The 12,592-nt window shown below is 37.4% G+C and overlaps 2 protein-coding genes across 5 annotated transcripts in view; one reads left to right on the top strand and one right to left on the bottom strand.

Annotated features, from left to right (window-relative positions):
• The window catches only part of LOC139118896 (GRIP and coiled-coil domain-containing protein 2-like), a 35,533-nt gene extending 27,628 nt beyond the window's left edge, over nt 1–7,905 (bottom strand). For 2 of the 4 annotated variants that reach the window (XM_070682455.1, XM_070682458.1), the window contains exon 1: nt 7,775–7,905. Coding sequence is in view for 2 of the 4 variants with exons in the window: in XM_070682454.1 (XP_070538555.1) it covers nt 7,688–7,693 (6 nt within the window). In the remaining 2 variants the exon portion in view is untranslated. Of the gene's footprint in view, nt 1–7,687 lie in introns of all 4 variants that reach the window. The other 2 variants (XM_070682454.1, XM_070682456.1) reach the window with 1 other exon arrangement.
• Nucleotides 7,906–8,180: 275 nt separating this feature from the next.
• The window catches only part of LOC139118897 (interleukin-1 receptor accessory protein-like 1), a 29,360-nt gene continuing 24,948 nt past the window's right edge, over nt 8,181–12,592 (top strand). Inside the window, exons 1-2 of the mRNA XM_070682459.1 lie at nt 8,181–8,271; nt 8,568–8,702. Coding sequence (XP_070538560.1) covers nt 8,579–8,702 — 124 coding nt within the window. The 5' untranslated portion in view covers nt 8,181–8,271; nt 8,568–8,578. The remainder of the gene's footprint in view (nt 8,272–8,567; nt 8,703–12,592) is intronic.

Genomic DNA, 12,592 nt, shown 5'->3' with positions numbered 1-12,592 from the left:
CAATTAAAACAGTAAAAAAAAAAAACTACAATAAAACCATCTAAAACCAAAGTCTAAAAAGCAGATTTAAAAAGGAAAGTTTTGACATTAGTTTTAAAAATTGACAGGATAGGAGAACGCCGAATATCTAATGGAAGACTGTTCCAGAGTATGGGAGCTGCCACACTAAACGAACGATCTCCATACTTCTTTGTGCGCGATCGAACCGGACGAAGTCTGAACTGGTCAGCTGACCTCAAGTTACGACATGGAACATAGAGTGATATCATATTTGAAAGATAACTGGGAGCAAGCCCGTGAATACACTTAAAAGTCAGGACTAACATCTTAAATACAATGCGCTGTGTCACCGGTAACCAATGCAACTGGTACAGAACAGGGGTGATATGAAGAGAGATTTTGATCGAGTTACAATTCTTGCAATGCAGCCATGTTTTGAACACGTTGAATCTGAATGATTAAATTATTCGGAAGTCCATACAACAGAGAGTTACAGAAATCAATACGAGATGTGATAAAAGCATGGACAAGTTGTTCTGTGGCAGACCTTGATAAATATTTACGAATACGAGCAATGCGTCGTAGATGAAAGGTTGCCGTACGGCAGATCTCTGAAACATGAGGTCTCAGTGTGAGATGAGAATCAATGATGACGCCTAGGCTTTTGGCCTGATAGCAAACAGGAATTTTAGCATCTCCAACACAAATTTCTGTGATATTTCTATCAGATGGACAATCCGAGGAGAAAATTACAAATTCTGTTTTATCATCGTTTAAAGTGAGAAAATTTGTAGACATCCAGAGTCTGACATCTGAAATGCAATTTTCAAGATTTGAAATCATTCTAATAGCATTATCTCTGTTGAAAGACATATACAACATTAAAGCATCAGCATAAGAACTATAAAGACATCCATGACTGGCGACTAATTTACCGAGCGGAGAGGTATAAACATTGAAAAGAATGGCACCTAACACTGATCCCTGAGGTACCCCAGTATCAAGTGGATGAAATGATAATTGAGTGGAATTTATAAGAACACATTGACTTCGATTTGAAAGATATGAATCAAACTACTTAAGTGCATTTACCTAATTGGTCTCGTAAACCATTTAATAGAATAGTGTGGTTGACAGTATCAAATGTAGCAGAAAGGTCAACTATGGCCAAGAATACATCACACTTATCATCGAGGGCAAGCAAAATATCATTTGTTACCTTTAAAAGAGCGGTTTCAGTACTATTTCCTGGCTTGTAGGGAGATTGCAATTGTTCATCTAATGAATGGCTGACAATAGAGGTATTTAATCTGTCAGCAACAATACGTTCAAGAATCTTCGATAAAAACGACAAATTTGAAACAGGCCGAAAATTTTGAGAATTTCTGATTTAGAGATGGTTTTTTGAGTAGTGGTTTAACAACGGCTAACTTAAATGCATCAGGTACAGAACCAGACTGCAAAGAGTCGTTGAAAATCTGAGTAAGATGTGGTAAAAGAGCATTTACAATAACAGGGTTCTTAAAAATCTTTGTGGGAATTGGATCTAAGCAACAGTATGTTGATGGTGAAGAACCGATAATGCTAGATATTCATCAGCAGTTGTGGGTTTAAAAAGATCGAGTTTAGACTCAAAACTCGCTACAGTGGTAGGCTTTGAAAGTTTATAATTTGAAGTATTGGGTATAGAATCAACTTGTGAACAAGTAACTTCACACGATCAAGAAAAAACTTAGCAAAGCGATTTGCTAGTTCCAGATGATCCTCATGAGTTGGCAGGGGTATAGAAATCTCATCATGGCCAAGTAATTGTCTAACAATTTGAAACAAGAGTTTCTGGTTGCCTGTACTATTGTCAACGAGATCAGCGTAATGTTTTTTCTTGGCAGCTTCCACAAGGTGCACGACATCAGTCCGATATGATCTGTAAATTTGGCGATGTATCTCTAGTCTTGATTTTCTCCACACTCTCTCTGCTTTCATTCTGCTTTTCCGTGCAGTGACGATAGAATTGTCAATCCAGGGAACTGGCTTTCTGTTTGGGACGAGTCTTACACTTGTAGGAGCGTGGCGATCAAAAGTATCACGAATGCTATTGTTAAACAATTGCATTTTGCTGGAAATTCCATGGACTGTTTCAAAGCAGATGGTCGAAGATAAATCTGACGCAAACTGGACAGCAGAAGAGGATTTCATATTTCTTGCATATTTGTTATCATTCTAATGTAAACAGCACTTAAGTTAGTTACAGATGGTGAAATGCCTTCCACTGTGGGTGGTGATTACAACATCTGGAATTATCCTGGATCCAAATTTCTCATCAGTTCTTGTATGTCTTACATAGAAAAGTTGCAAAAATTGGTCCGCAATGAAATATTCACCTAAGCTTTGTTTTCTGGATCAAATTTCCTACAAATTGATACCAAATATGACAAAATTATGTTCACAGCCTTCAAAACTGTCTCACAACATATCCTGGGGGTTGGTGTAGGTCATTAAGGTCACAAACTGAGAAAATTACCTGAAATATACAAATTTGGGGGTTTCCCAACACTTTGAACAGAAAATGTATCTAATAACATCCCTGGAGACTTTATACCAAATTACAAAGCTATCAAACAAGTAATTTTGAGAACAAGTTTTCTTGACCAAAATGACAATATTGTCTTAAAAATATAAATTTGTATATTTCAGGACAATTTCCACTTATCTAACTATTGTCATCTCTGTACGTTTGTGTACCAAATTCAAAAGCTGTCTGTCAAGGGGTTTTAAAAAGAAAATACTGTTTAAGATTTTTTGACCAAAAATGACAAAATTGCTCCAAAATAGCAATTTTCCCAATTTTGTCATAATTTCAACAAATTAGAAGCGTAACACCCTCGCAAAGATCAAACCCTGGCGGTTTCAGAGAAGAAGAATTTTTACTGAAAATGAGAAAAATCACAAAAAAATTCAGTAAAAATACAAAATTAAGGATATCTTCACAATATTCATAAAACTGTATAAGGTTCACCTAAGGTACTTGCACACAAATTTTCAAAGCAATCAAAACAGCGGTTCTCAAGATATTGATTCTTGACCATTTTCACATTTTGTAAGCTCATTTGCATAATTTTGGCAATGCAGACTTCATTTGAACAAAATCCCATCTATAGCCCAGGATGCATCCACACACCAAATACCAAGCTGAAATGTGCAGCGGTTTGCGTGTTTTTGATGTTGACGGACATACTGTACGTACATACATACATACATACATACATACATACATACATACATACATACACACATACATACAGACGCCATCGACTTCAGCTTATACGATAAACTCACATTGGTATAACCAAATGTGAGTTAAAAATGAATTCTAGCCTACACTAAAATACAGTTGCCAGCAATACACATGCAATTGGCAATAACCTATATAGAAGGCTGTGTTGACCAGATGAACATGTGGTATTTCCACAGGTACACTGTAGGGAACTGTACTTTACAAACAAAGCTTATGTACTGAAAAATGCAATAAAATTTACTACTATTGCAGCTCAAAAATAATGTCTTGTTACTTAAAATAGTGAGAATGTTTTCACAGAGTTTGATTATTGGAAAAATGGTCAGTGTATTTGTAAAAGACAGTCAAAGTCATCATGCTTCTAGATCGTATGCTCGAGATTTAATTGTTGGTACTCATATTAGGGTACATACGGTAAAATGTGGTACCACAACCACATGTTACATGCAAATTTACTGTAATGACAACAAATGCCAAATTTATTGCAGTCCTTTTAATATTTTTTTCAAAATTGACAGTACAGTATCAAAGAAGTAACTTCAAATCCAATTATGGTAATAATTTGAAAAACATTAGCATAATTATTATAATAGCAAGCAACCATTTTTACATTTGTTTTACGTACTATTTATCATGCAGGTTAGTTGTGCATGAATTTATAATCTTTTGTAGTTGAGGAATTTCCTATCATTGATTGAGATCAAAATATTATGTTACACTGTTTTTATTGATAATAATTTCGTTTTCAAAACAGTTATTGCCAAATTATATAACACAACCATTTCCTGTGTGCCTTCTTCACTTCACCTGAAGTTATTCTTTCAATGTTATGTTCTGAGTTTTTCCCTCTTTGATTTACATTCTTCGAGATTTACTCATTGAGCTGAACAGAGAAAGTGGCAGAACTTAGGATTTTTTCACCGGAATGGAATTTTGACCAAAAGTGGAATTGGATGAGAAAATGAAATTGAAACATTCTAAAGAAAAATACAGGGCTTTCAGAAGAGTGGAATTGGATGAGAAAACGAAATCAAAATATTCTAAAGAACAGTACAGGGCTTTCAGAAGATTGGAATTTGATGAGAAAATGAAATCGAAATATTCTAAAGAATAGTACAGGGCTTTCAGAAGAGAAAGAACAATATCTCAGGAAACCACTTTGGCTGAAGAGGATATTCTAGGGACAGTGAGGAAAAAGGGGGAAATTTCAATACATGTACCTCCCCCTTCTACAAATTTGGAAAAAAAATACTACTAGTAACATGAGTTTTGGGGATTTTACTCATAGAGTAACTTAGGATTATTGTTTTTGTGGAAATTAGCCTTTTGGGAAAAAATTTGTTTGTTTCGGTGACAGATACCAGTGAGTGGGTAACTTAGTGAGTGGGGAGGAAGTCTTTGAGTAAGGAAACCTACTATTTAGGGCACTAGTACTAGTCCCTTGGTTATATGACCTGGTTAAATTATTTAATGTAGCACTATACAACATAAGCTCTTCGTAAAGTACTGTAAATGAATACAGTGGAGGTATATACAAGTCTCCCTCAGCACTTTCATTAACTTATCCCTGAACACTTTTGCCTTTCCTAAAAAGGCACAAGTTCTGCATTTTTGGTTTATTTTTTGCTTGAAAATACTGTTCAATTTTCCTGAAACATCCTTTCAATTTCCCCCCAATGGGCATTTAAACTGTAAATGGCCTTGTAAGTCATTCTTTGACAGCATTTTAGTTGAGTAGAGTTTCCTCTCCTTCACTGTTCAATTCAAAATGACCGCCATGTTCAAATGCCCATCACACACATGAACTGCGTAACATCAATATGCGTGGCACCCCAGAATACTACCACTGACATAAATTCTTGTTTTCAACTCAAATCCTGTGTTTTCCTTGTGTGCAAGCTCTTGCTTTACCAATCATGACTGATTTTAATCAACAGTTGCAATATATTTCCAAATTTAAGCTATTCCCATCGAGGAAACTGTCAAAAGTTTTGATAAGATTTAGTGTTGGTATTTGGTTGTCTTGACAGTTGAAAATTAATAAGCAGCCTAGCTTAGCAAAGTTAGCGTTACCTAGCAGTTCTCGTGAGCCCCGGGGCTCAAGTACTTTTGAGCAGAACAGTAGGCTGGAAGCGGGAATGTTATGAGGAACTTGTAGTAATATTATTGTTTGTGACTTTCAACACTTTTGAGATTTATAAATACAATTATCACTCCAATTTTTGGTGGTTATGGCTACATTGATTACTCTACCAGCACAGCTACATGTCTGACATGTATTATATAGCAGTTACAAAGAAACAATCACAGCAATCTATCACATACTTTGTACATCAAGCACTTTTTGGAAGTAGTATAAGTAAAATTTCTTCAGTCATTGGACACAGTGATTTCACGCCATGAGATATAAGACTGTCACAGTGTATGCAGTAAATTCTCGATGGGATTCAAACTCACAACTTACAGCATCCAGCCCAGTCACCTGGCAAAGACATCACAGTCAAAACCACTCAGCTAAATCCCTGACCCCCTGGTACTCTATGATGTCATCGGACATTTATGTCCGACCCGGGTTCAAAGGGTTAAAAAAACACTGGTTCAATAACAGAGCTATACTGCTATAGTTGTTACAATTATTCTGACTGCTACCCAACAACACGCTGTCAAGTTTTGAGATGAAAAACTGCCAAATATATTTATTACCTCCGCAACTTGTTCCTTCCGGGTGTTTGCCGGATTTAATAGATAACCTATCCTTATTACACAAATCACTGGAGTTGACTGTACACAAATATTGTAATGCAGCAGTCCATGTAATCCCGAGGGACCCCACCTCAGGCGACACAGGACAAACAATGGATTAGACCCTATTTGCTATGAAACTATGCCCGAGGGGGTGGCGCAATTGTCTCATATTGATCCCTGTGGTCACTTTCACAGACAAGTGCAGAATTTAAGAATGTCCCACCTATTGTGGGTGGGAGTAATGTGGGAGATTTACTTGTTTTAAGTGGGGATTTTCTAGATTGTCTTGCCCCAGGAGGTGGGGCATTTGACAGATTTTATAACACTAATTTCTAAATCCCCCACTATGCCTTGAGGTGGGGGAGTGGAGGTTGACATTTACTGCTGCATAAGTGCAGAGAGCATTGTACTGCTGAAACTGTGTGGATCATCATATTAGTAGAAGCTTAGAAGTTTCCATTTTCTACAGTTGCCCCACCTGTCAATATTGGAATGGTTCACTTTGCTGAAGTAGTATCAGAGGTCTATAATCTGCCCAACAATCCCCCCCAAATAAATAAACAAACCGAAAGCAAGACAAGAACAAAAGCAAAACTTGCCATGCAGCTCAATCCACAGAGGTGGAAGCAGGTCTCATTTATATCTCCATGCTCATATTATTCCCAAAGTCACATATGATATGATCATGTGTGACATCCTACAGAAAATAGGGAAGCATATTAAGGAACTATTCCGGGATCTAGTAACCATTCTTTAGTAGCTGCAGGTATTGCGTTAAGTACAGTTTTCCCTAGCTCTGCGTGGTAGGGCTGTGTGTTACTGGCTATAGGCCTCTCATCACAGAAGGAAGGCCTATTGCCACACAGAGTTAAGTTTTCCCCATTGATTTTGTTTCCAATGTGCAAATTCAAAGGGGAAGTAAGTAGATTAACCCTTTTCCTGCCAGACAGTATTTAGACTATTACTTCCCCTCAGCCAAGTCAGTAAAAAGCGGTATTGAGCCAAAACATGACGTATTTTCACCGGCTTGGCTTGGTATGTTACAGCATCTTTTGTCCAAAAAAATCAAGTTTACAGTATTTATGTTTTCAACAGCCTTAAAATGTACAGTATTATGTTAAAATACACCATATGGAATATGTTGTGTTTCATTAATTTTAACCATCTTGACCTGGTGGTGAAATATGGACTTGGCAAGAAAAGTAGATTAAAGAAGGTGACCGATCTGTGCCTTGCTGCAGTTCCCTAGTTCACAACTTGCCCTGGCGATTTGGGTATTTGGAAAAAGTGGGCTTCCACCTCATTCCTAAAAATATCGCTGGGGATAGTCCTACCGGTAGTGAGCTACGGAAATGCAGTCAACTCTCACTTCGGTGGCCCGGTTTCAGCAATAACATAACCAGACCATAGAGGTATACAGTGAGGAAGAGATCATGCGGACATCTCAAGTTACATTTTGAGCGATCAGCCAAACCATGCATTTCTCCCAACGTCTTACGAGAATAAACCCATCATCCCATTCAGAATTGTACATCTAACCTATAGGGTTACAAGCTTTACTTTTGCATTGGACGCTTTTACACCATTACACGGGGAGCGATCATGATGCCGAGCTCGAGTCAACATGATGTGTCAGAATGTACTCACCGCCATGGCTGGTCGAATTTAAAGCCGTCAAATAAATATTTGGTGTGATCTCCAAACAACAAATTCCTTGATGGAAATATTACTGACCTGTTACACCGTGTACTCTCTATAAACTACACTAATCAGGCGAGAACACGGGTTTACCGGGTGTGGAAACGAGAATGAAAACAAAGTTACGTTGCGCTGCCACCTTCCCTTCCTATGAACGTGGACTGAGATTGCGCAGTACACCAGGAACTGGGCGATCCCATGTATTAATGTTACAGGGTCATGGGGTAGATGGCATGACTACTAGAGCGTGGCTTTTTATCAGAATGGACATCTCGGCTGGGAACGAAAGAGATAAACGAGCAAATTAGAAATGCTTAAAATAACAAATAATATTTCCCGATTCACATATTTACGAAAAAAACACGTACCACGACTCAACGAGATAACGAACCTACAATACCTACCATACAATGTTTGAAGCAAGTCTACTTCCGCATTACCTGGAAACTCCGCCTTGTGTCATGTGTTGAACAACTCAGTACTGCACTAACTCAAGAGACACGGAGAGCGACACAGCGGGTGAAGTAAACAGGGTCAGTATTGTCATAGACAGGGATTGTGGTATTGTCAATACTTTCCAGGTGAATTCACTCAATGTCAAACCCAGTATGATGTAAGGAATTATCTGTGGACATCGGTAACGGTACTTAAGACGCACACTTCACCATTCTAGAGGTTGGCTACCATATCTTTCATCACATGCGTCAGCTCCTAAGTTTGGCATCTGATCTTGCAGTACTAGCGGCAGGGTTTTCCCTCCGTGTAAGTGTAGTCATCAACCCACATATGTACCATAGCACTTACTGTATGTTCTGATTTTCCCTAACAGTCCAAGAAGCTATGGCGAAGACAAAGACGTGTGCCCTTGAAGTTGAATGGGTAATCGGTGTAATATGTGTTTTGATATTTGTAACTTTCTCTGAAGGAGTGAAAACGTGTGACCAATACAATGATAAAGCTAAAGGTAAGAAGAAAATAGTTGCCGTCTATGCTTCATCATCATTATTCATTACCTACTGACAAATTGCAATCAAACAAGTAATTGTCATATTTCTTGTAGTTTTTAAGAACTTACAACTCGTCCACACACACCGTTGATACCAGTTAATAATTTACCTGGCAGTTGGCGCAAATATCTATGGTCGTATGCCACATTTTCAGATAGCCTATTCTTGTGAGTGCATAGGGGACTAATGATGTAAGTCGTAAAGTATTGGAACGGTTGTAAATCATTTGTAAGAAGGTCTCAAGGCAAGGGCTTTATGATATTAGCCATCTTCATTTCCTCTGCATACATCAGCTGTCAATACATTTCATGTTTTCACCAAGTTGTCGGGCATTTCTCAGAATGGAAAATTTAGACTATAGTATCGTGCTGTCAATTTTATATTTATTGAGGTCTGTTATCATGATGAGCATGTTCAAAGGAGAAAGTCTTTCAGAGTGGCTGCAAAAGCATGTGTAGTCCCAATTGCATAATTTCATGTGAATTGTGGCATTGCTCTCACCAGACATTACATGCTAAGTGATTGGTTGCTGCGGATCCGTAGCCCTACCACTCCCTTTGCTGGTTGTGCCCCACTCCCCCCAACAGAACCAGCAAAGGGAGTGGTAGGGCTACGGATCCGCAGCAAAGTGATTGGCTGCTCTTGCAACTTCAAGCTTTGTAATCTATTATGCAGTTATAAGACTATCCAGCCAGTCACTTGGCAGTACTTGCGGTACTTGTGTACCATTTAATTAATAAAGTTCAGGTGCATGCACTGAACCACTGAGGCATTCAGACCTCTTTGTAATGGTATAAACTTTTTTTGCTTGTATAAGCTCTCATTTAGCTCAGACATATGTGGATTTCTGGAGCTCCTACCGTACCCAGCAATTTTGTGATCACTCAGCTGTTTTCCCATGACTATCACATGACAAGCCCACAGACTTTGGTACACAGACCATGTCTGATACTAGTTAATACCAAATTTGGTGTGTGAAGCGGCACAGTTATATTTGATATATTATATTACTAATTACACAAATATTATATCAATAATTCGTAGTTGGTTTTCTAAAGTATCTTTTTTTCATGCAAAGAACACAAAATCCAGCAGAAACACTTTCTACGAACTTTGACCCCAAAACAATCATATCAATGCAGCCTGAGATGAAACACATTATTAGATTTCTTGTCCCAGTTTAAATGCCAGCATTGACTAGCTGTGACTTCCACATACAGCTTTATTCCACAATGATAAGGGACATCTGCTGTTTTTCACAAAAGTGAAACTGCACTTATGAAACTAGAATTATATTGCCCCTCACAAAAGTGAAACTGAAAGATGTGGTCAGATTGTATCTTGCAAAGCCCAGTAGTCAATCTGCTTTGTATTTGTGTTATTTGTGCAATATTAACCAATTCACCAGTGTTTCATTCAATTATATGGATAGACAAGTAAAAACACTATTTCCTGATATGGTAATCTCGGCTTTCATTAGCATGATGTGCATTTTTGTAGTCCTTTGGGTCCTTTGTTATATAATTCAGCAAAGAGACGTCAGATCACATGACTGTGAGTGATATGAAAGAAAAGTAGCTTGGCTTTAGGAGAGATTTTCGAAGTTTTCATGAAGAAAATTTGACAAAGTTTTCAAAATTTTACACATGCTAATTTTCATGATTCTCAGAAACCATAGGACATCAATGTGGAATATATGTTATGATTTTTGAAATTAAAAAAAAATTGAAAAAAATTCTCTAAAAATAGATGTATGTACAAATTTTATTCTTGTTTGCACCAACTATTAGGGCATCATTCTGTAGGAATACATTTGTCTGTTATATCGATCTGCAAGAGTCAAAAGAGTCAATAAACTGTAGCTGCCATGCCCACTTACAGACTGAACAGATTAAGAAAACAGTAGCATATTTGCTGGTAGCTACGTGCTATGCTAATAAGGTAATAATGCCATGCAAACCTCAGCGTATGGTATCCGTGAGGTTATTTTTATCTCTCATAATATCCATAAACATTAATGTGAATCCATGGTTGATTCCAAGAAAGTTTTTTATTTTCTCCCCTCATCCCAAAAAATGCCCCAAACAGGTACTCAATTCTATGTAATGCTCACAGATTGGATTATTTAGTATTCATTTATGCACGTTAGCAAGTATTGTTTTAGTATGGAAATGTGCAGATAATAAGTCATTGACAATGTTGAGGATAAATCATAAAAAAGTACGTACCAAAAAGATCACTTTGAATACACCCATGAAATGGTCTATTGCACAAACATAAAGATCACTTCCTGTGGCCGCTATAGACTGACATGATGGCCATTTATTGTGTGCGTTTGCTGAATAATTGATGACTAGAAGTGTAAAAGTGCACTTCAGGGCCAGGAGAACCATTTCAAGTTTATGTATGATCTTTTAAAAGAATAGCTTGCTGTCAGCTCATTGCTGCAAACCATGTCTTGCCTATTGCAATCTGAAATGTCATAAATCACAGATTTTTCTGGCTGCGCCAACTTTCTTGTCTAAATGCTATCATATCTCCCAAGAAGTCATCCAAATGTACATGTACGAATGGGAAGAAAGACCATTTTACCGGCCATTTAAGTCAAGTCAGTGAATATCTTTTCATTTTTCATATTTCAGCAAGCCAGGCAGCAGATATTATGTCCTTCTAGGGCGTAGAGGCCTTAAATTCATATAAAGTAACTTTTGTTGAAATTGCTATGTAGGACATGGTGTGTTATACCCAGTTTTAACCCTTTGAGTGCTGTAATTTTTGCCCATCAAAATTTTCATGCAACATTTTACCAATTTTTAAGAATTTTTCTGTAATTTTTTCATAATTTTGGACCAAATGGACATCTCATTTCATTAGCTATAGTCTTTTATCAATATTTTGGCAAAAATCTGAAAAAATTGACTGGGGTTATATTTTAGAAAGGCAGCAAAAGTTGGCTTTGGTGCTCAAAGGGTTTTAAACTGACTGGACATGATGCCAGTAGATGAGCCTGGCCACAAAAGGATTAATACAATGAATGCTGACTTTGTCAAAATATTTTCAAAACTATCTCTGTGTAAGTTTCCCATACCATTAAATAGTTCAAGGGCCTCAAAGAACATATTTATGTGTCACTGTTACAACTAGTTGAAAGCACTCGCAAATGAAATTGTTGCCGAACAAGAAAACACCAACACTAGTGGGATCAGTGCAACAACCAATACCATCCGGTCACTCCCCTTTGCTTGGCTAGAATTATTTTAGGAGTGGCATTTATGAGTCATCCACTCAGACCATGAACCTACCGTGTGGGTTCATGCTCAGATCAACTCAGGCTGTTTTTCATCATTTGCTAAGTAAACCTGCACACTTACTGGTATCACAGTCTGAGTCTATCATCGTGGTGGTATTGAGCACTGAAAATCCTTTTCAAAAAAACTATTAAACTCGGTACATCAGAATGCACTAGACTTTTTAAATTCTATGAATATTAAAATGTTCTTTAATAGAGTACAGTGTATGTGGAGCCAGTGTGTACTTTATAAACTTGTAGACATATTTTGAATTCTAAATTCCGTGTGTGCCATAATCCACTAGAATGGTTGCCACATTTTCACTATGTATTGTACATTACTAGTAATCATATCTTGGAAACATAAACATGTCTGAGAATGTTATTGTGTAAACATTACACACTTCAGGAAGTGTCGTACAGAGCTGACCAGTACACATACGACCTATACTATAGGAGACATTTTATAGTTCTTCAAACACTGCATACGTGTTCAAATAATTCATCTTGTCATCCAAGCTTAATACAAGTGGTGCCATGGAAACTTGGCCCAAAACC

Source organism: Ptychodera flava, chromosome 19 (genome assembly GCF_041260155.1).
Source record: "Ptychodera flava strain L36383 chromosome 19, AS_Pfla_20210202, whole genome shotgun sequence".
NCBI classification, from domain to species: domain Eukaryota; kingdom Metazoa; phylum Hemichordata; class Enteropneusta; family Ptychoderidae; genus Ptychodera; species Ptychodera flava.
Note: the sequence above shows the minus strand (reverse complement) of the source record. Positions and strands in the feature narration are given on the sequence as shown.